Below are 23,147 nucleotides of genomic sequence, written 5' to 3' on the forward strand. Positions count from 1 at the left end.
TGTTTATAACTCAGGACTCTGCATGATACGTAAGGCCAAAATGATATATAGTAAAAACAGTGCCCTGAAATTCTTCATGCCACATATAGTATGTAACGTCAGCCCTACCGTGTGGCACATGTGCATGTTGAGGAGTCATGTTTCATGTCAAATGCACAGCTTTAAATACCAGATCACACTCAGCTGCAGGCTCACATTGAGAACCTCACAAACCCCTACCCTCGGGGCACAGCCCAACCTGGCCTCACTTTAGCATGTGCTAATTGGCTAGTTCATGGCAGGACTGAAACTGCACTGTCCTTTGCTGATATTGTGTGGGGTTCACACATGTTAAACGTGCTAATGATGTGACTTTATGGGACCATGCAATGAAAGAGAGAAAACTTCAACGGTAGAGCTTTTGTAAGTGCCTGGCAGGCGGCTGTCTAGATTGCTGGATCTTTTCAGAAGACAAGCTTCATGGCTGTGCTCTGCAGCCAGCGCCGCATATATCCTGAGAAAGTCATTTCAGCTTCCCGGCCCTTATGCAAAAACGTTCCTCCCTTGATCCCCTGAGAAAAACTGTGAAGGACACAATGCTTTGAGCTTCTTGTGAACCACTCTCCTTAATAGTTAGAGACTGCATGTTTCTACACTTGGCTTGAGATTACAATTTGGTAATTTCCCACAGCCTTAAATAAATTTCCATGTTTTTTTTCTTAGTATCTGATACAGTGCATGGAATATAAGACTTTGGCAACTGCAGGACCAAAGTTGTAGCGAATGTGCTCCTTGATGGGCCACAGAAATGTTCCGATAGGTATTGTGTGTAGAATAGATAGATCTCCCCTCATCGTTCACTTAATTTATCTTTTTCTTTCAGGCCAACATCTCCCAGCAAGGTGACACATTTGTGTTTGATCTGGAAACCTCGGCTGTCGCTCCCTTTGTTTGGTTAGATGTAGGAAGCATCCCCGGGAGATTCAGTGACAATGGTTTCCTCATGACTGAAAAGACACGGACTATATTATTTTACCCTTGGAAACCCACCAGCAAGAGTGAATTGGAGCAATCTTTTCACGTGACTTCCCTGACTGATACTTACTGAGGGGTTACAGGTTGTATTTTCAGCGAACTCTGGAATAAAGCATTTCGAAGGCACCGGCCGAAGCTGAAGACAAGTTGAAGAGGCTGAGAAATGTGTCTGCTTGCGGCCACACATCTGATTCATCGCTCTGTGAAGACTTTGTACAGAGCATTCTTTCGGGAAAGGTTGTTTACTCAGGTGATATCCTCCAGCAAGGCTGTGCATCGGTGTTCCTCTGTGCCAGGACTGTAGTTTTATCCCTGCCCCCACAGCTTTAGCAAAGCCATGACCCAGTTATGACCCAGTTGTAACCCAGCCACCTCCTCCTACCCGGGAGAGGAAGTCCATACATAAAGTCCTCTCAGGGAATCGCAGGAACATGACCATTGCGGTATCTGTGGAAGGTTGTGAGGTCACGTAGGCCTCTCCTAGTTAGCTTTGAAAAATAATGAATAATCACAGTGAAGCTGCTTTGTTATTATTCCCTGAGGAAATGGAGGTTCAACAGTCACAACAGAGAGAGATTTCTGGGTAGTAGCCACGTTGTTGTTTTTGTTGCTGGAAAGTTTGGGGTGTTGACTGTCGCCATTTGATTACTTTTTTGGGTAGGGTTCTTTTTTCCTTTGTGGGTTTTGTTATAAAATATTGTTTTGACAATAACAGCTTCTTTTTTTCAAAGGCCATTTAGAGTGATTCTCCTTTGAAAAATAAGCTCACATTGAAATGGACATCACTGTGGTCACTCTGGAAACTTCTGCGTGTCATATGCTGTCACCTGTAATTATGTATGGGTTGTAGATGTGGCTAAATCCAATGAACTTTCCAATTCAAAGGCTGTGAGTTAGATTTATATTTGTTGACCCTGGCAACAAAGTGGTGTTTCTTTTAGCTTCGGTTTCAATCATTTTATATTAATATTGATTAATTGTAAGTTGCTGTAAATTTGTTTTATTGTACATGATCATGTTTATAAATTATATTGATAATGAAACAAATGGGTCAAAATGTTAATAGATGAGGTGTGTAGGAATTCTTTTGGACTGCTTTTGCAACCTTTCCATAAGTTTGAAACTACATCAAAAATTAAAAGTTACATAAATTGCACTGACAACATGATATTTCATCTGCGGCTTAATCATTCCATAAACATTCATTTGTGCCCAGTATTGTGCTGGGCATGAATTTCCCTTTAGCTCTCAGCAACTTTTTATTCTACTTGATAAACTGGCAGAGTTTAAAGAATCTAAATTAAGATGTCTGAAGGGTTTTCTCTGGGAAGAATCATGTAATTGGTTATGGAATGGACTGGCGGTGAGAGTCTGGCTTTAAAATCAAGACGAATTAGGGGTGCCTGGGTGGCTTAGTCAGTTTTGCCACTGACTTGGGCTCAGGTCATGATCTCATGGCTTGGCACAGGAGTTCGAGCCCCGTGTCAGGCTCTGCACTGACAGCTCGGGGGTGCTGGGAGCCTGCTTCAGATTCTGTGTCTCCCTCTCTCTGCTTCTCCCCCACTCGTGCTCTGCCTCTCTCTCTCAAAAATAAATAAACATTAAAAAAATTAAATTAAAAAATAAAAATAATAAAATGAAGACTAATTAGATAATAGATTGGTTTTAAGATGTGAGAAGATTTAGGCCACAGTTCAGTGACTAAGAAGAAAATAAATGCAGACAACCTGGCCTCTCCTTCATTATCTAGGAGTCTCCTCATTTTATGTTGTTATGCCCAGAATTCGTGATCCCCAAAGACCACTAGGGAGCCGAGTCCGATGCAAAAGCAAAGAGCCTCTATTCGAGCTAGCTCGAGCTCAATCCCCTACCTGCACCGAGGCAGCGGTGAGATACCAGGGAAAGAGAGTGAGTTTCAAAAGGACAAAGGTTTTATTGGGGCCTGGGGGCAGTTGGTGAGGTAATGGCTATGGCCTCATCCGATTGGCTGGGGAAGGGTCCTGGGGAAGGGTCTGAGTCCTGTTAGGCAGGTGAGGGGGGGTTACTCAAGGGGAGGAGGTGTGGTCAAGGTGAAGGACACAGAACAAGATGGAGTCGGCTGACGTAGGCCCGCCCTTTCAATGTGTTATTTCAATATATATATATAAAAAAAAGTCTTATGAAGGCCTGGATTTGGGGATGCAACTCAGAAACTTCTTACTTGATAAATATATAATTTTCTTGTCACTGTTGAAATTCTGTTTTATCAAACAGTTGCTGAAGGACAGGGACACTCTTCCGTATCAAACTAAAGAATTTTCTGGGCCGGGTGCTCTGTGAGGTAGGCTTTGAAATGCATGAGCCATAATTTACATCACAATTCTGCCCTTACTCACTCAATCAAGTTACTTAACTTCTGTGTTCAGTGTTCTTGTGGTGACATGGGAATAATTACATTCACCCTGTACCTTTGTTTTGAAGAATAAGTTTTAAATTTAGTTGGAGGGCGAGGCCCAGTGCTGGCAAGTAATGAGGGCTCTGTAAATGGAAGCACCATCCTGGGATGTGAGAGAAGGCAGGGTTTCCAGCCACACTGACATGGGTTGCAAACCCCAGGTTCTGAGGCCTAATGGTTGTATAACCTGGGGTTACCACTTCACCTGCTCTTTAGCTCATCTGTAAAATGCAGATAATCTCTAACCTTCAAAGGTAGTTCTGTGGACTAAACAACAGGAGCAAAATAAATGCTGAATAAATGGCGGTTGCGCTTTACTTTTTTTTAACATCGTAATCATTTTTACCCAATTAATACACAAGGCAAGAGTAAAACTGAAGCAAATAAAGGCAGATGTCTTCCAGATGTATTTTTAAGAGGGGAAACAGACATCAGAACAGAATGACTTTGTAAAGGAAGAAAAAATTAATGAACAGACATAAATATAAGCTGACAACTGTTGAAAGGAGAGAAATATGCTACATACACATCATTTCTGTAGGAGAACGGTAACAATGGAAACATTCTTCCACCTCATGTGTGGCTCTGTGGTTAGTCATTTCTGCCATCTTAATAGATTTTATTTTGCCACATTTACTGGATTAGAGTCTGATGTGCTCACTCTTGGCTTTGGGTTTGAGAAGACTTTTCTGTTAGTAGTTCTGCAAACATTAATAGAATGGAAGGATCCGGTCCTTCTGCTGCACTGGATGCAAAGCACATTCCGGAGAGTGTGAGATGAAGAGAGGTCGGTTCACAAGATTCCATCTTCTGGTCTGAGAACGAAGAGGACAATAAAAATGGTAATTTTCTCATTCACATTCACTGTAACTCTTCTTTATTTTTTTTCTTACTTGACTTTTCATTGTGAGGGGTTTTCAAACCATGGGAAGTCACTTGGAAAATAAATAGGAAGATTGTTTTCTCTGTTGGAATGAAAGTGAACTGGAGCGCAGGAGAAATAAAGCTGTGTTTCCCACGCATTCCCAAAGTGACAGAGACCTAGACAGAAAGAGTGGTCTCTTGGGCTCTCAGAGATGAAACTTACTCCCCAACTTGGAAAAATTGTGGGAGAAAAACAAGTAGATATTATTTGTGCATGAAATCCAAAGCATTTCAAAATATGCCCAGAGTCTGCTTTGACGGTGAATGTAATCTTATCGGTTCAATAAGCACATAAAATCTAAAGGGCTGTGCAGAAAACGTATTTAATATTCTCAAGTGAATGAGGGAATTCTTGTTTTCTAATTGACTTATCAGAGGGCATGAACCCGTGTGATACTGTACAAACCCCTAAAAGTCACGGACAGATCCGGTATTAAGACACATCTGTGTTCTGACTCTAAGGACTATTTGACTTAAGAATGTATTTGTTCATTTAGCAAGCATTTATCGAGGAGCACTCTGAGCATCAGGCACTGTCCTTGTCCCTGGGGGGATTGCAATGAAAAAAGGCAGACCAGTTTCTGCCCTCCTGGGTTGTCCATTGTACAGGTGTCCTCGAAAACCAACCTCTGTGCTTCAGAGCCCAAATATAACGCACAGAGTTTGGGATAAAGGGGAACAATAGCCAGGCAAAGGGGGTTGCAGCAGGCTCTGGCCTTCAAAACCTGCAAGCCCCTCCACCCCCAGGAAAGGGCTGGGGGGTTTTATAGGGAAATACAGCATCCAGCCGGTTTCGACAGGAATTCTGTATGCTGCCAGCCTCCTTAGTCCAGTTAGTCGTTTTCAGGGTGGTATCAGGTTCCTAAAGCAAAAGGCTAAGCGGAAGGAGGGGAGCTTTGCAGATGAGAAGAAAAAGGTTACTTTATTTTATTATTATTACTTTGTCAGTGTATTAGGATTTATTTATTTATTATTTAAATAAAAGTTAGTTAACATATAGTAGGGGCACCTGAGTGACTCAGTTGCTTGAGCATCCGACTTCAGCTCAGGTCATGATCTCACGGTTGGTGAGTTTGAGCCCTGCATCAGGCTCTGTACTGGCAGCTCAGAGCCTGGATCCCGCTTGGGATTCTGTGTGTGTCTCTCCGCCCCTCCTCCTCTCACGCTCTGTCTCTCTGTGTCTCAAAAATGAATAAACATTAAAATAAATTTTCAAAAAAGTTAACATATAGCGTAATTGTGATCTCAGGAGTGAAATTTAGTGATTCATCACTTACATAAAATCAAGCTCTGCTGAAGCATTAGTGCAGCCATTTTGATTTTTGTTCAACTTCATGCTTTTAAGTGGTTTCAGGGGGAGACAGACAATAAGCAAGTAGACAAGGCTATTTCAGCTGGTGACAAGTCCTATAAGGTTACTGTGACAGTGATGGGAAAGCAATGTTAGATAAAGCCATCTTGCTCAACACTTTAGGAAAAATTTTTTGAAAGTTTATGATAAACAAATGAAAAAAAAGTTTTTCAACTGAGAAAAGAGTCTTAAAAGACATTACTGTAGGGATGCCTGGGTGGCTCTGTCGGTTAAGCATCCGACTTTTGATTTAGGCTCAGGTGATGATCTCATGGTTCATGGGTTCGAGGCCCGCATCAGGTTCTGTACTGGCAGCGAGGAGCCTGCTTGGGATTCTCTCTCTCTCTTTCTCTCGGTCCCTCCCTCCCTCCCTCCCTCTCTCTCTCAAAATAAATAAATAAACTTAAAAAAGAATAAAAAGAGAAGCCAGAAATTAAAAAAAAACACACAAAAACCTTCACTGTAAATACCTGAGGAAGAAAAAGGACAATACCAGGTAGTTGGCTGGGCTGGGCTCTGAGCTTGTGATTGTTAAGCTGAGGCTGAGCTAACCTGCCAGGATGTCTTTGAGCCCTTGAATATGGGCCAAATAGTGAATGGGTTTTGCAGAAATAGGGGTATTGCATCACTGTGTCAGGTTTTATCACTATCTCTCCTTATATCTGTAGACATGGGTTACTGAATCCTGCCATGAAAGAAAAGTTTGCAACAATAATGCAGCTTAATCCCTTCCATCAGATCTCAGCCTTTACACAGGATTTATTGAGCAACAATTTGTGGCACATTATGCTATGAGCATAATACAATGTACAGACCTGTACAAAGGATGACAGTAACACCTAAGTGACCCCAAATTCCTGGGAAATGGGATGTCGGGATCATGGAAATTTCTGGTTAGGAACTAGTAAATCATTCCTGGTTCATCATCCATGTGAAAACAATACTCTTGTTCTTATTCTGTTATTGTTACTTATTATGGCTTTTGTAAAATTTACTGGATCTTGGGAGCCAATTCACATTTCTAATAGGTGGGGCAGACATTATTGGTGGGCCCCCCTACAGCTGTTGTCCCCTCTTCTCTGCTAATAGAGGTGACTTTGTGTCCTGTCTCAGAGACTGAATTGCAATTGGTTATACTAATTGGATTCTCCTTTGCCAGTGATTGGTCTAAGGTGAGGCACGTGGCCCAATTCTGGCGAATGAAACACAAGGTGGCATTTCATGTAGGGTTTGCTGAGACAGCAGAGCGGGGGGAGGGGTAGGTTTTCCTGCCAGATAAGAGACCTGAGGACCTGAGGAGGGACTCTACTGTTGGGTGAGGTTGAGAAGCTGCTGTGTGAGGACCTGATACTTGGAGCTGCTGCAGCCTTTTTTGTGAGCTTGAGGAAACATTATTGACGTGGTGGGGCGGTGGAGGGAGTGTCAGAGATGTTGAACTGTTGAGTGAACCCTGTAATCTAACTCCGGTCTTCTTACGAAAAATAAGGCCCTATTTTTCTTAATCCAGTTGTAGTCAGGTATTCTGATTTTATAACCCAAAGCATGTGACTTGATATAGCTGTTAAGGGTATGGGCTTTGAAATCAGACATAACTTATGTTTGAGTTCCAGAACCCCCACTAATAGGCTGTTCGATATTGTATTTAAGTTACTGAGTTTTGGGGCGCCTGGGTGGCGCAGTCGGTTAAGCGTCCGACTTCAGCCAGGTCACGATCTCACGGTCCGTGAGTTCGAGCCCCGCGTCAGGCTCTGGGCTGATGGCTCAGAGCCTGGAGCCTGTTTCCGATTCTGTGTCTCCCTCTCACTCTGCCCCTCGCCCGTTCATGCTCTGTCTCTCTCTGTCCCAAAAATAAATAAAAAAAAACGTTGAAAAACAAGAAAAAGAAAAAAAAAACAAAAGAAAAAAAATTAAGTTACTGAGTTTTTCTGTGCCTTAGTTTTTTTATCTTTAAAACTGGAGTAATACGATGATAATAATAATACTAATAATAGTGAAGGCTTAATTAGATGATGCATACATACGGATAGCACACAATAACTATTCAACAAATGTTAGCTATCACGATTATCCTTTCCTCTGTGTTAAATCATCAAAGGAAGACTAAGCACTGGGTGATGGTTGGGTACCAGCCAGGGGAGCTGCTGAGAGTGAGTGGCTGCAGCAGTGGGACCTGGAAGGGGGAGTGGTGAGCACCTTGATTCCTTCCCAGAGCCTTAAGCTCATCACCCTACTTGGTCATTCTGAAGTTACAACCGTAGAAAGTGAGGGTGAGGTCACACAGGTCATATTTGGCCAGCAGATGATTTTGTTGGCACAAAGAGTGGTTTTAAAAGTTGAATTACTTGGGGCACCTGGGTGGTTCAGTCCATTAAGTGTCCAGTTCTTTAAATTTTTTTTTAACATTTATTTATTTCTGAGAGAGTCAGAGACAGAGTGCAAGCTGGGGAGAGGTAGAGAGAGAGGGAGACACAGAATCTGCAACAGGCTCCAGGCTCTGAGCTGGAAGCAAAGGGCCTGACTCGTACTCACCAACTGCGAGATCATGACCTGAGCCGAAGTCAGATGCTCAACAGGCTGAGCCACCCAGGTGCCCCAAGTGTTCAACTCTTGATTTTGGCTCACGTCTTGATCTAGCGGTTTGTGAGATGGAGCCCCATGTCGGACTCTGCACTGACAGCATAGAGCCTGCTTGGGATTCTCTCTCTCTCTGCCCCTCTCCTTCTCTCTCTCAAAATAAATTGATAAACTTAAAAAAAATTTTTTTTTAAGTAGAATTATTTGTTACCATTTAAAAAAGGGACATTCTGGGATGCCTGGGTGACTCGGTCAGTTAAGTGTCTGACTCTTGATTTTGGCTCAAGTCATGATCTCATGGTTTGTGAGCTTGAGTACCACATCTGGCTCTGTGCTGGCAGTGTGGAGCCTGCTTGGAGTTCTCTGTCTTCCTCTCTCTCTGCCCCTTCCTTGCTCACCATCTCTCTCTCACACACACAAAATAAATAAATACATAAGCATTTTTTAAAAGGGAACATTCCATTTAAAATCTAGATCTATCTATCTCTGATCTTGTAATGATATAAGAAAAGAAAACCACTATTTGCTTAATCCACTCACAGTTATTTTTATTTTGTAATTAGAAGCATTCAAACACATACAGACCATGAGCCTGGAGGTCAGACATAACTGGGCCTTGGAGAGGGTGGTGTGGGCACCTGGGTTTTCTCCCAGTTGAGGGACTCCTGGTCATCAATTCCCTGTACTTGGATGTCTCTAGTAGGGAAGTCTGTGGAGGCCTGACTTATCCTCCAACGGGGGGGGGGGGGGGGGGGGGGCGGTGAAGGAAGAACCCTGCTCATTTATCATGGGAAGCCAGCCCAAGGTGGGTGAGGGACATGCTTCCATATCCATATTTTGCTTGAACAAAAAGATTTTTAGCTCATCAAACTTGCAAATACAACGAACTAGATTTGGCCTTTTAAAGATCCAGATTGTGTGTGTGCGTGTGTGTGCGTGCGTGTGTGTGCGTGTGTGTATGAGTATGTACGCAAATGAGGCCCGCATGCAGTGCAGTGGCTATGGGCGCGTGCTCTGATATTGAACTTCCGATATGCAAATTTGGCTCCAACATGGACTGAACTTGGACAAATCACTTAAGCTCCACACCTCTGTTTCCTTATCTTTTAAGATGGGCTTAATAGTAATAACTAGCTCATAAGACTGTGAGGATTGAAGACGGTGCAGCAGGTACAGTGCCTAGCAGGGGCGAGCAGGAAATGCCCTAACTGGAATGATCAGGCCTACGGGAGCCTACACTGTTCTTGTCCAAAGAAAAAAACAATTTAACTCTTCTCTACTAAGGAAAAATAATCACCAGGCTTCTGTGACCTGAATTGAAGGAAAAGCATTCAGGCAGAAAGCCCAAGAAGTTTCTAATTCCCTCTTCTTGTAGGCCTCTTTCCATTTTTATTGAAGCAAAAAAAGTCGAGTAGCAAGAGGCACGCCAGCTGTTGCATGATTGTGCAAAATTCTGCTTCTTCCAGCAGAGGCCTCCTGTGCACAGGAAATGAGGCTGGCGGGGTGGTGGAGGGGGGACAGCGGAGGGGACAGCCGTGGGCCACCACACTGGTTTCCAGGAGGCTTCCCCTGAATAAGGCAGGAAGGAGGGGCTGGGGAAGAGTTTGCAGGGCCTCCTAATGCCGGATGCCAGTGCCGCCCAAATGTGCAAGTCTTTCTTCAAGGAAAGAAAGAAAGTGAAGGGAGGGGGTTGGGGGAGGGAGAAAGCAGGGGGGAGAAAGAGAAAGAGGCAGAAAGGGAGAGAGTGAGAAAGAGATAGGGAAAGAGGAAGGAGAAAGGGCGAGAGAAACAGGAAGAGAGGCAGAGAGAGAAGGGACGGAGGGAGGAAAAAAAGGAAAGATGGATGGGGAGGGAGGGTGGAGGGATTATGATTTTTAATCCTAATTTGATTACTGTGGGTGGATGAGAACTTGGCACAAAGCCTCCAGAAGAGGTGACGGATGAGGGAGAAGTCAGACGAGCGTTTACAAGGCGCCGTAAGGGTGGGAGCAGTGGCGAGGGACGGAAACCCGAGTTCAGGCGTCATCTGAAGAAAGGCAGGAACCTGGTGAGGCAGAGGGAGTGCGGGCATGTGGGTGACACGAGGCCCACGCATTCTTTCTTGAAACTTTAAATCTGGGTTGCTTTGCCTTTCAGATCTAAAATGGTCCCTGGCTCCTCCTGTAAGTGTGCATATGTTGATCGTCACTCAAGAGGCGCTCTGGGGGTAAGAAGTCAGGGCCAAAGGGCGGCTTTACCCTTTCCAGATCAAAACTGGGGAGAAGGTCGCTAAGGAGCGCGGGAACATTTCCGGGGCGGCCCTGCCCCCTGCTGGAGAGGTCCCGTCCCTGTGTCCCCGTGGCGGTGATCTCAGGCGTGGCGGGAGGGGTGCAGGCCGGGGACTTTCGGGGAGCAGCGGCGGTGGAGCTTGACGGGGCTGGGACTTCTGGTCCTGGGGCGGGATTCCATATTAACACGTGGGCCTCGGGAGAGTTTGGAGGCCCCGCCTGGCGTGAATTGTTGGCAGAAGAGGAGGGGGAAGCACTGGCAGAACCGGGCAGAGTGGCAGAACCGGGCAGAGTGTGGAGGACCCCGAAGCAAAGGCGGTGAGAGGGAACGGAAGGCCAGTGGGTAGGAGACCGGCCTGAGCGCGTGGCCCCTCCTGGGGGGCTGCTCGCAGGGACCAGTGAGGACGCCGGGTGCTGTCACGTGTGCTGCCGATGGGACGCCTCTTTCCCGCTGCTCTGCCAGCCCTCAGTACCTGCTCTTGGCAGCTTCGCCTTCCTTCTCGTAGCCCTGTCTGTGTGACCTTCCCTTTCGGAGCAGTCACGCGTTCTGTGATGGGCTGCAGAGCCAGGCCGAGGAGTGCCGTGTGAGCACTGAAGGCCGAGTCCAGACCTCGCTGCTTCCACTAGACCAGGAACCTCCAGGTACCTCGGGGGCTTTGTCATGTTGCAAAAAAATGGGCAGGAATTAAAACCCCTCCCTGTTTACTTCTCAGATTGTTATGAGAATAAATATTTGAAAATACTTTGTAAATGAAAGTTTTCAGCTTTTGTACTTTGATTTTGTTTTCAAAACTACAAAAGGAAATTTATTTCAACAGCAAAAGAGAACATTTACATTCGAACACAGTGATGAAAGGATGTCCCGCGAAAGAAAAAAAAAGCCCGTAACATGAAGTTATTTGAATTTCTGAAACAAAATAACTTGGGGATTCTTGCCTTAGGAAGGGAAAGGGGGAACAGCACGACAGTTCTTCTTGCCAGAGCATAGTCCTTGCAGCTTGGTTGTCTAGTATCTGGCATCAATTCATGACCTACCCTGATCCTCATACACTCCCATCATGGGCCTAGAGGGTTCATCTCACCGTCTTCAGCACCAGCCTGCTTCCTGGGCCCCAAGAAGGAACCTCAGGGGAAGAGGTTTCCAGAATTCTGTTTTATTTGTTATTCTTGTGGCCTGGAGAGAATATTATTTCACTTAGAACTCCCTCCTGTTCCTTTTCCATTCATCGCAGAAATGGGAATCAAGGCCCTGACTGTTCTCTGCAGATCACAAGGAGGATAAACTTGCTTGCCCCTCTCCTTTGGGCAGGATCCCAAGGGCCACAGCCCCTTGATGCCCCTTAATCTTGGCATCAACAAGCCCAAAGTCTCTTGTGTGGCACTGAAGGAACTACAGACCACAGAGGGTGGAGAGCAGGCTTCTCCTCGAGTCAGTGCAAGAGCATTAAGACTTGGCTGTACCTTTACCCCATCCTACCAGGTCTGATACCCTTGCTCCTCTGTGAGGATTTCCTGAAGAGAAATTTACAGTGCGTCTTTCATTCTTAATCCTGGGAAATGGTTTTGTTTGGTGATGGCCATTGACCATGACTGCAGGGGGACTTTCAGAGTGAGTGAGTGTTTGCATATACATTGGAATTAGAAAGAACTTCCAGGTTTGGCCTCCTCCATCAGTTAGGTAAAGAACTTTGATCTGTGCCACACACGGGATCAGTTCACCCAAATCAACCCACTCCTAATAATGGGAACAAAAGTTGATCACCCTATAGCTTCCCTGCTCTTAGTGTGGCCATGAGACTGGTGTATTCAAAACTCCCATTTAGTGCCACCTGGGTGACTCAGTCAGTTAAGCTTTTGACTCTTGATTTCGGCTCAGGTCGTGATCTCATGGTTTGTGAGTTTGAGCCCCACATTGGGCTCTGAACTGGCAGTACAGAGCCTGCTCGGGAATCTCTGTCTCCCTCTCCCTCTGCCCCTCCTCTGCTAACAAAAAATCTCTCTCTCTCAAAAATAAATAAACATTAAAAAGAAAAAAAACCACCAAACAAAAAACCCTCCAAAATTCCATTCAAAACTCCCACACGTACTTCTCCACAGTCTTTTCCCCTTCCAGCTATCTGGGACTGTCACTCCCCAGCAAGACCCTGGGAGCCATGGGCTGGAGGAAGAGTGACTGTCAGCCAGGATCCTTTCATGACAAAGTAGAAGAGAGACACCCTACCTACCCCCTGTCCCTGCTGCAAGTGTGGCTATTAAACTGCCTTACTGGAACTGGGAGATCTTGCTGTTAAATATTTTATGTGTGCCTTAGTTTACTCATCTGTAAAACAGGAACGAAATTTTTTACTTCACAAGGTTTTTATTTTTAAAAAAAAATTTTTTTTTTCAACGTTTTTTATTTATTTTTGGGACAGAGAGAGACAGAGCATGAACGGGGGAGGGGCAGAGAGAGAGGGAGACACAGAATTGGAAACAGGCTCCAGGCTCCGAGCCATCAGCCCAGAGCCTGACGTGGGGCTCGAACTCACGGACCGCGAGATCGTGACCTGGGCTGAAGTCGGACGCCCCACCGACTGCGCCACCCAGGCGCCCCACTTCACAAGGTTTTTAAACAAGTAATATGAGCACTAATGAATGATGGCCACCCATTGTAGTGCCTGGCACGTAACAGATGCTCACAAAATCCTTGTTGAATACGTATCTTCATTCCTGGAGGATTGTTGTGATATTTCAATGAAATTGTCATTTTGGAAACAGAGAGATCAAGATGGAAAAGCTAGTTGATGGAAATGAAAAAATGATATTTCAGCCCCTTCCTCCCTCTGTTTTAAGAAGCTTGGACAATCTGAGGAACTAGTCATTTGTCCAGGGGAATGGAGTAGCCTATTGTAGGTATCATGGAATCCGTAATACAGGAGGATGACATCTGTTTAATTTCAAGCCCCTTTTTAGTGTCTTCCCCAACCAAAGGACAAGAATTTATAGTCTCTGGGATTGGTGTTTAAATGAAGCAGCAGGCTAGGGGCACCTGGGTGGCTCAGTCGGTTGAGCGTCCAACTTTGACTCAGGTCATGATCTCACAGCTCGTGAGTTCGAGCCCTGCGTCGGGCTCTGTGCTGACGGCTCAGAGCCTGGAGCCTGCTTCGGATTCTGTGTCTCCCTCTCTCTCTGACCCTTCCCCACTTGCACTCTGTCTCTCTCTCAAATAAATAAACATTAAAAAAAATGAAGCAGCAGGTTTATGTTTTTTTAAACATAAAAAAATGACAGTGAGGATCATAAACAGGATCAAAAATTCCTTGTACAGATTTGTATGGATTTTTTTCTTTCTCTTTGAAATATAACATCTTTCCTTCAGAGGACTTAGACATCGTTAAAGAGTAACCTCAGGGATCAGACAGACCTAGATTTGAATCCTGGGTAAATTAGTTAATATTCAGATTATCTGTTCCCTCGCTGTAAAATTGGGGTTAAGTATGCACCTCATAGAGATGTCCTGTTGCCAAAGGGATTGCACATAAATTTGCCTGGCTCCTTCCTTTCCTTTGTCTTGCGAAGGTGCATCTTGCTAAGACCCTCGGCTGGTTTGTGAAGCCGCACTCGGTGGTGACCAGGAATATCCACATCATATAAAGTTACTGCAGAGGACTCAGGGGGGTCGTGAGACTGCCCAGCCTGCAAAAGTCTAGGTTATGCCTGCAGAGTAAAGATCACAAAGTTCTGAGAAAGCTATTTTTAAATGGCTTCCTGCTGAAAGACCAGCTTTCTGGAAAGGTTTATTTCCGGCCCATTGTAGCTTTCCACCTGATCTCCTACAATCCTTCTGGTATTTATCCCCATCTGCTGGTACAATATGAGAGACACTCCTTCCTCAGAGGCAGTCGGCTGTTGATAGCCTTTTTGCTCAAGCACCACGCAGGGGCTCAGGCCAGCACTGAGATCTGGGAGGAGAAAGAGGAAGTTTCTGGAACAGAAGAGAAACAGGGCTTCTTATTAAAGAAGGGGAATGTTATTTTTAGTCTCGGCATGAGTTGCTTTTAGTTGTTCTCTGGGGAGTCAGCTTCTCTTTAAAGTGACTCTCTGGTATGGGAGCTGTCAGGTTAGAGACCTGGAGAATGTAACACTCCACACAGAGAACTTAAAATATCCACCGTTATTTTACTCGTGAACCTGCTATTTGCTCAGGGCTCCGCTGAACAGCTTGTCTCTACTTGAGCAGCACGGGCTAAGGCAGCTTGAAGGTTAGACGGGTGTGACGAATGGCTGGTGACTGGAATCGTCTCGAGGCTTCCTTCCCTGATGCATCTGCTGGTTGGTGCTGGCACTGGCTGTGAGCTCAAGTGAAAGCCATTGGCTGAACACCTACATGTGGCTTCTCCATGTGGCCACTTGGCTCCCTCAGAGCATGCTGACTGGGTTCCAAGAGGGGGCCTGGGCAGAAGCTGCATTGCATTTTCCTACCTAACCTCGGAAGTCACTTAGCATCACTTCTACCCTTATTGTAGGCCTCCATTGACAGGGAAGGAGTGTAGGCCCCTCCCCTTAGTGGGAGGAGTGTCAGCATCCACAACGTAAGACAGGAGACCTGTGTTGGCCTGTGGAGAATGACCGTCTGCCACAGAGAGGAACGGGTGGAGGAATGGAGGCATGGGCTTGTTGGAAAAGTAAGGAGAGCAAGCTACTTTTTCTTTTACTTTCAAGTACAACTTTCAAACACTGGAAGAATGGATTGGAGCATGTGGAGAAATAACAATGTAAGAGAAAACAGAAGTAGAATTGAAAAAATATATTTTTATTTGGGACACATGGTGACACGAAGAACCCAAACTGGTTTTACACCAGACAACAAAGTCTTGCTTAGAAAGGCCTCCTCTATTTCAAGATTATTCATCCATGATTTCTAGTATTTCTGTGGTTTAACTTTTGATATATTTGGAAATCATTTTGATGAAAGGAGGGAACTCAGAGTTCAGATTGACTTCTTCCAAGTGATTAACCAGTTGGAACATACACTTACTGATTAACCATCTTTTCCTTACTGATTTGAAATTTATCACATCCTAACTTCCTATTTTGGGGTCTACTTCTGGACTCCATTATTTTAATCTACTTTCATATCCTACACTCAGATAATTCTCCAACCCGTGAGCTCTGGACCTAGACAGATCTAAATTCAGAAGCAGCTTAGCCACTGCCTACTTGAATTCTTGGGCCTCAGTTTGCTTCTGTGTAAGTTGGGGATAATTGTATATATCTGACTGGGTCATTTTCAAGATTGCATGACTTCATGTGTTGTGCAAAAGCGGAGACCATTAGCTCCCAGCCCTGTGCAGGTTGGGCTCTCTGGAAGCCGGCTCTGAGATGGAGCTTCATGAGCGTGATGTTTATTTGGGGGTGCCCTAAGATCAATGCCTGTGGCTGGGCAGGGGAGGAGGCAGTAACTGGGCAGGGGGAAGACCTGTGTTGTGACGCGGACCCAAGCACCAGCCCAGCCAGCGAGAAGGGGCTCGAGCACAGACAGCCCTTCAATACTGTCCTGGGCCGACCAGCATTTGTACGCCGCATCAATCAGTGTTACTGGGGGCCATCAGCGAAACGAGTGTGACCTGGGTGAGGTGGCTCTCTGAGGCTGAAGCAACCCCCAAAGGAACTGACAGGTGGAAGCCTTTTGCTAAGTGTGTTCCCAGCGGCCGGGTGGACGTGTCCTTTGGTAAAGAGGCTTTCTTGGTTGCCTGTCACAGAGTTCACCACAGCCCCTCACTCAAATGCTCTTCATTTCTCCTCTCCCTTATTTCCAAGTCTCTGAGTGATGAACAGTTCGGCAGAGATTCACGCTGGAAGGCTGCCTGTCCCGAGCCCTCTGGCAGGCGGCTGAAGTACTTTATGCATCACAGAGGCACTGGGAACGCACCGAGGTGTGAGGAGGAATGATTTTGCACGAGGTGGAGTAAGGTGAGGCGATACAGCCTAAATGAAACGAGCCAAGCAAGGATTCGACAAACCCAGAGCCTTCATCTCATCTTAAAACACTTCTCTTTTGATCATTTATTTTTGTTGTTCATTTCTGGGTCAAAAACTTGACTCTGAAGGGGAATGTGAATGTGATAACTGGGCTGTGGAACGATCCCGTGATTACAGGGAATCATCTCAGAAAAGTGTTTCTGGAGATCAAACAAGATGAGGTCATCAATTTGCTTTTCTTTTTATTATAAAAGTAAAATAAAAAATAGCATTTATAAATCCAACATTTTTTCCTTTAAAGTATTTGATCTAAAAAACATATTTACAATAGCAAAATGCAGAAAAGGGGGAAAATACCATTTTCAGCACTGATTGTAACCATGTTTAAATATTGACATGTACAGGTTCTTTTTTTCAAATCACATAGATAACCACATTAGAAAAAGCAGTAAGCCTTTTTTATTATACACCGTGTGACTCTCATTTAAAAATATTCCTTTTCTTAATCCTTAATCTGAGTGCACGCCTGTGCTGTGGACGGCCAGAAATAACACCAGGTGGACACTGGGACACCTTTTAATGACAGTGGGAGCGCAGCAAGGGGACAGCAGCAGTGACCATGGAAAGCAGCCGGTAAAGCTCAATAAGCTAATTCGCCCACAAGGAGGCGCCAGCCCAGCTCGCCGTGACCGCTGGAGCAGCTGGAAGTGGACCGGACTAACATTCATGTGAGAACCAAGAAAGGAAGCCACCTTCAAAAGGCCTTGAATTAAATTCCGAGTGATTCAGGCAGGCTGGTTTTCCTCTGAGCACCTCTGGATGCCCTTCGCCTCCTTCTTTTGGACAGTGCGGTGGAATTTCAGAGCTTTGGTTTTACATGGTGCGGGGCGCTGCCAGCAGGCTAGATTTTGCCTTCTATAGGTCCTTCCCGCCCGTACTCACGGGGCACTTTGTTAAGAGTCAGCAAGGAGCCGCCGCCGGTCAGAGACTCTGTAAAGCTGAGTTTGCGGAAGGAGGTCTCCACGCCGCTGTCACAGATGCTGTCGTCCCGGACCTCGTCTGGGGGAAGAAGCACAGATTCACTGGGGTGCGGCTGGGCAAAGGCAGAGCCTTAGCTCTCGTACACCTTCCATTCTGGCCGGCCTCGGGGTCTGGATCTACAAGGCTCGTGGGCTGCTTCTGCCTATCGGGTTCCCCAAGTCACCGCGCCTCCCCGCCCGCGCTGCCTGCTTGTCGCTACTGTGCACGGTGAGGGGAGGAGGGAGAACCTTGAGAATATAAAAACTGTGAAGACATCAAAATTAGTCAAATGCTTTCACATCTCTTTTTTACCATCATGTTTATCAGAATCCTTTCTGAGTTCTCCTAACTCACAGTGTACTTTTTTTTTCTTAGAAATCAGGTGTATTTTTCCAACCACCATATTACCTATTTTATAGCTGGGAAAATTGCTGAACCCTGGCAAAATAAATGGGTGACAGAAGCAGGAGGTGGAGATGAGACATCTCTCCGGGGCTTCACGTGCTAGTGAACGCTGTATGTTGCGTCCAAAACATTCTGGTAGCAAAGAAAATAAGGTGATTATGATGAAAATGAGTCTGTACTGAACAATAGGTCAAATCCTCCTTGTTGAGAAGTGTCTTTAGAGATCTGAACAGTGTTGAGTTATTCCCCATAGAGAGGAAGTGATCAAAGAAACACAAGTCTAATATACACAAATCAAAATGATACCTTCTTGTATATTCAATTCCAATATTAAAATATTAAGACCTTAATGGCATTGACACGGCTATTGTCTTCTAATTGACTTGTTGAGTTATCCAATGAGCCAGTCTTTACTGGGTTTCTTTTAAATTTTTAAAAAATGTTTATTTATTTTTGAGAGACAGAGAGACAGAGCATGAGTGGGGGAGAAGCAGAAAGAGAGGGAGACAGAGAATCCGAAGCAGTCTCCAGGCTCTGAGCTGTCAGCACAGAGCCCAACGCAGGGCTCAAACCTGCGAACTGCGAGATCATGAACTGAGCCGAAGTCGGACGCTTAACTGACTGAGCCACCAGGCACCCCTCTTTATTGGGTTTCTATTATGTGCCAGTTAGTACAAGGTATTTTAAAAATAACTACAAGTCAGAAATCAAATAAAATTTCAAAAATATAAGTATTTTTTGGGTGCTGGGTGGCTCAGTCAGTCGGTAAGCATCTGACTTTGGCTCAGGTCATGATCTCACCGTTTGTGAGTTTGAGTCCCACAGCAGGTGAGATCAAACCCCGCTTAGGATGAGCATGAGCCCCACTCAGGGTGAGAACCCACTTCTCTCTCTGTCTGCCCCTCATGGGATTCTCTCTCCCTCTCTCCCTCCTCCATTCTCCCTCATTCACTGTGCCCTGTCTCTCAAAAAATAAAATAAATAAAATAAAATAAAATAAAATAAAATAAAAATAAAAAAGATAGAAGTATTTTCCTGTTTCTTTGTGTCAAAGGAGCATCAGGTCAGGATATAGGAGATGTGGATTATTTTCCTGGTAGTCACATTATTCCTTTCTAAAGTACATAACATCTGTCCTTACTCTCCTAGGAAGGGCCCTGATAAGTGACACTTGTGCTGAAACTGAGAGGCAAGAAGGAACCACCAGGTGAGGATCTTTGTAGGGAAGGGAAAGAGAAGGTTCAGGTCTTAAGACTGGCTCAGACCTGTGAGCAGAACAGTTGCGGGTGGGGGGCCCCGGGTGGTGGGGCAGGAGGAAGGGCATATGAAAGCATTTACAAGAGAGAATGGACAAAGGGACACTGCCTTTATTTATTTATTTAAATATGTTTATTTATTTTTGAGAGACAGAGCACAAGCTGGGGAGGGGCAGAGAGAGGGAGACAGAGAATGTGAATGAGGCTCCAGGCTCTGAGCTGTCAGAGCCCGATGTGGGGCTTGAACCCATGAGCTGTGAGCGGAAGTCGGCTGCTTAACTAACTGAGCCACCCAGGTCCCCAGGGGCACTGCCTTTATTACTTACTGCTCTATCTTCAAAGCCTTATACTGGGCTAGGCACTCAGGATGCACTCAATAAAGATTTGGTGAATGGATGAATGAACTGGAAGGTATAAAACGGGAGTGACATAAAAGCAACTAATTTTTATTTTTTTCCTTTTTTTAAAAAACTATTTATTTTGCGAGAGAGGGAATGGGAGCGAGCGAGTGGGGAAGGGACAGAGAGAGAGAGAGAGAGAGAGAGAGAGTGGGAGTGAATCCTAAGCACAGAGACTGATGCGGGGCTTGATGACCTGAGCAGAGATCAAGAGTTGGACACTCAACCACCTGAACCACCCAGGTGCCTCTCGCCTTTTTTTAATAGCACTAATTTTTAAAAAGAATCTCACTATCTGTTGTGTTGAGAGTGGACTGAAGGGAGGGGGACAGCCTGGAAGCAGGGAGACCGATGAAGAGCCGCTAGAGGAAGTGGGGCAAAAAATGAGGGCGGGTGGACAAGGGTGGTTGTCTCAGAGCAAGGACTGGGCTGTGTGTGAGGTGGTTTCTAGCAGCAAGTGTCCGTGGGCAAAGTCTCAGATTTTTGTCTAAACCTGGAGGATGGCAGTGCTTCTGCCTGACATGGCCAACTGTTCATCTTTCAAAGATGAGCAAATTCTAGTTGCTGCTATGTTCTCAGTGGCGTGTGAGCCGAGGACACTGGATGAGTCAGGAGAGGGAAGGGGGGTGGGGGGTCCAGACAGAAAGTGCGGAGTGGTTGCTGAGAGAGGGCAAGAACCCATTTACAGGGAAATAAAGGGTTATTGGGCTGTGCTGGGAGTCTGTTATGTTATGTGTTTCAGATGAGTGATGGAGGGGTGGGTAAGGGTCAGTGCTGTGGGTTGGAAGGAGGCGAAGAGAGAAGGTGAAGCCATTGCAGGGGTGGAGGTGAGGAGCTAGGGTGCTGTGGTGGGAACTGGGGCCAGTCCTGGCTCTATAAGCCTTGCTCTGTATGTTTCTCTCTCTCTTTTTTAAAGTTGTGTTTTTTTGTTTTTTTTTTTTTTTTGAGAGAGAGAGAGCAGGGGAGGGGCAGAGAGAGAGAGAGAGAGAGAGAATCCTAAGCAGACTTTGCACTGCCAGCGCACAGCCCAGCATGGGGCTCGATCCCACAAACTGTGAGATGATGACCTGAGCTGAAATCAAGAGTCGGACACTTAACTGACTGAGCCACCCAGGTGCCCTCTCTCTTTTTTAATTTTAAGAAGTGAGAGAAACACTATTTGCCTTAACCAGCCACATCATGTTGTTTTTAATATTTATTAGGAACTGAAGTGACTCACAGATTAATGTGACTGTTCCTGGGGACAGCCCCCCACCTGACTGGTAGCAGCAGGAGAGGGGCAGAGGGCAGAACCTGTGAGCTGCAGGGGGGAAGACAGACACACTGGACCATGTACTCAGGGAACGATGGCAGGGAGGACAGCCATATCCCAAGACACTGAAGACACAGTCTGGGGAGCAGAGATGATCTCAGCTGTCCTGTTGTTTCCTTACCTACTGGTGACCTTGTGGAGGCAGGTGAGAGGGGCAGTGAGAGGGTCTTCCCTGGGCTGGGGGCTGCAGTTCCCGCGGTGCAGAAGGCGGCCTGGATCACTTCGATCGCTTCGGTATAGCCCATCTGTCTCAGGGCCTCCACCAGCTCTTTAATTGTCCCCCCAGAGACCTGTGAGGAAGACAGGAAGAGTGTGTCCCGGTGCCAGGAGCAAGTGGGCAGGCTGTCAGCATGACACGCACCACCCCCCTTAACCCCCGAGAGAGCCTGGCGGCACTGGAGGGGTCAGAGGGAAGAGCGGAGAAGGAGACACACGGTCGTCGAGTGGAGTTTCCTGTTTCAGCTCAGAGACCACTCAGGAAATCACAGAGAAGTGGCTTCCAGTAAGCACAGGGGACAGAGAGGGAGAGAAGTGCTGAGGCAGTGAAACTCTACCTGCAGCGAAGGTCACGCCGTATCCCTGTTTGGGCTGAAGCTCTGAAAACCACTGAGAAACAAGAGCTAACAAGGAAATCTTCAGTAGAAAATAATTTCACCTCACAGAACCCTTCCCCTCACAGAAAGCTGACTCCATGTCCTGCCACAGGATGAAGGCATGTTCTTGGGGCCAGGAAGATAACGCACATGAATCACAGTCTGTCAGGTTTGTTCGGCGGGGGGAGGGTCAAAGTTCCCTCTAAGTAGGATTTTTGCAGGAAATCGCAAGGTATTTGAAAATAGGGAACACCTGAAGGTATCTGAAAGCTGTCTTCTTACAAAAGCGGGTTTCCACCCTGGCCTGGGTCACCCTCCCAGGATATGAGCCATGAGTGACTGATTTTCCTCCTCAGAGTTAAGGGAGGGGGGAGGGAATCAGGCCCAAGTCAGCGATGTTAACAGAGGAGGGTCCAATAAAAATGTGAGGTGATGTGTTACCTCGTAGTTGTCCATAAGAGTTTTAGAAGGAGCGGGACTCAGCCGGAAGGCATTATTTAGTATCCCCAGGCCTAACTTCTGTGCCAGGGTAGCCCAGTTTTTGTCTGGATCAGGGATTTCTAGCAACTTGTAGAGCTGCAACTTGGCATCTTCAGTCAGCTGTTTCATGTCTCCTGAAGGAATGAAGAAGAAACACGGCTGTCCTAAGCGACCAGAGTCACTCTGGAGGGACTGACCATGGCCACACGGCTGCCCTCTAGAAGCTCCTCTCCTCGCAGTTGGCAGAAGCCCTGCTGAGTAGCAGCATTATACGCGTTTTGGTAGATTACAGCTGGATATTCCCCCTTGCATACGTCCAGGATCTTCTGATTCTGAAACAAGCCACTGTGCCTTTCACAGTCTAGCCTGGATAATGCTGGCTCTCCCTCACCCCTTTAAATGACAGTGTGGAGAGGACACTGGTTAAGCGCTCACCTTGTGCGAGTAAATCATCGGATGTAAACTCTGGCTCATATGGTTTCCCATTTAATATATCGAACACCTGTTGGGAAGAAAATCATGGAAAAACATTACACATTAAAGGCGCCAGGAGGGGAATCAGTTTCTTTATGATCGAGGACTGCGTCCTCCTTAGGAGGGCCTAGTACCCCAAAGGTGGAGGAATGGGGAGGAGTCAACACCTTGACCCATGAAGTCATGACAATGCCCTTTGGGGAAAGAAAAGTCCTGGGGGCTCTGGGGCCAGGAGGCTGTGCTCTACAGGGGCCTCTGAGGTGGGTACGAAGACCCAAACCAACCTTGCAGAGAGCCAGGACCACAGTCCTTCTGAGGGACGGACACCATCCAGGCCACCAAATCAGCCATGTGTTGGGACGTGATGTCTCCCTGGGAGCCAGGGTGAGGGCTGAGCTTACTCAGAGCTGTGAAGCTGTGCCTCTTTGCTGCCCCCCCCCCGCCCTCATAAAAGCCTTATGAGAATGAGTTTAGTAAACTTGCTCAAACAGGTATGGTAATGCTCACAAGGCCTGATGTTCTCTTTCCAGCACCATCTACATTTTAAATTGAGGGGACACAAAGGTCTCAGGTTAAAAGGGAAAATAAATTCCATAGCTACGGAGACCCTTCTGTGTTCTCTGCAGTCACTTTGGGCGTGCTGACTTAGGTAAGGACAACATGGGGTCACTGAAGTGGGTTATC

General features: G+C 46.1%; 2 protein-coding genes and 1 long non-coding RNA gene across 11 annotated transcripts in view; 2 read left to right on the top strand and 1 right to left on the bottom strand.

The window, feature by feature from the left end:
* MANBA (mannosidase beta) overlaps positions 1–2,182 on the top strand; it is a 114,210-nt gene extending 112,028 nt beyond the window's left edge. For all 4 annotated transcript variants that reach the window (XM_086704487.1, XM_086704486.1, XM_025921823.2 and 1 more), the window contains one exon: positions 863–2,182. In XM_086704487.1, coding sequence (XP_086560613.1) covers positions 863–1,087 — 225 coding nt within the window. In that variant the 3' untranslated portion in view covers positions 1,088–2,182. The remainder of the gene's footprint in view (positions 1–862) is intronic.
* Positions 2,183–10,039: 7,857 nt separating this feature from the next.
* LOC147581845 (uncharacterized) lies at positions 10,040–13,794 on the top strand. 4 transcript variants are annotated; one of them, XR_015250326.1, is made up of 4 exons: positions 10,040–11,206; positions 11,797–12,173; positions 12,678–12,919; positions 13,168–13,794. It is a non-coding gene; the product is annotated as an uncharacterized LOC147581845 (long non-coding RNA). The 4 variants fall into 4 exon arrangements; XR_015250324.1 differs by having other exon boundaries at positions 11,797–12,919; XR_015250325.1 differs by having other exon boundaries at positions 12,045–12,919.
* Positions 13,795–16,742: 2,948 nt separating this feature from the next.
* The window catches only part of NFKB1 (nuclear factor kappa B subunit 1), a 119,371-nt gene continuing 112,966 nt past the window's right edge, over positions 16,743–23,147 (bottom strand). For all 3 annotated transcript variants that reach the window (XM_025921381.2, XM_025921380.2, XM_086704500.1), the window contains 4 exons: positions 22,425–22,491; positions 21,951–22,123; positions 21,038–21,206; positions 16,743–17,584 (listed from right to left, as the gene is read on the bottom strand). In XM_025921381.2, coding sequence (XP_025777166.1) covers positions 17,427–17,584; positions 21,038–21,206; positions 21,951–22,123; positions 22,425–22,491 — 567 coding nt within the window. In that variant the 3' untranslated portion in view covers positions 16,743–17,426. The remainder of the gene's footprint in view (positions 17,585–21,037; positions 21,207–21,950; positions 22,124–22,424; positions 22,492–23,147) is intronic.

This window comes from Puma concolor, chromosome B1 (genome assembly GCF_028749965.1).
Source record: "Puma concolor isolate L17-30 chromosome B1, mPumCon1.1.hap2, whole genome shotgun sequence".
In the NCBI taxonomy this organism is placed as follows: domain Eukaryota; kingdom Metazoa; phylum Chordata; class Mammalia; order Carnivora; family Felidae; genus Puma; species Puma concolor.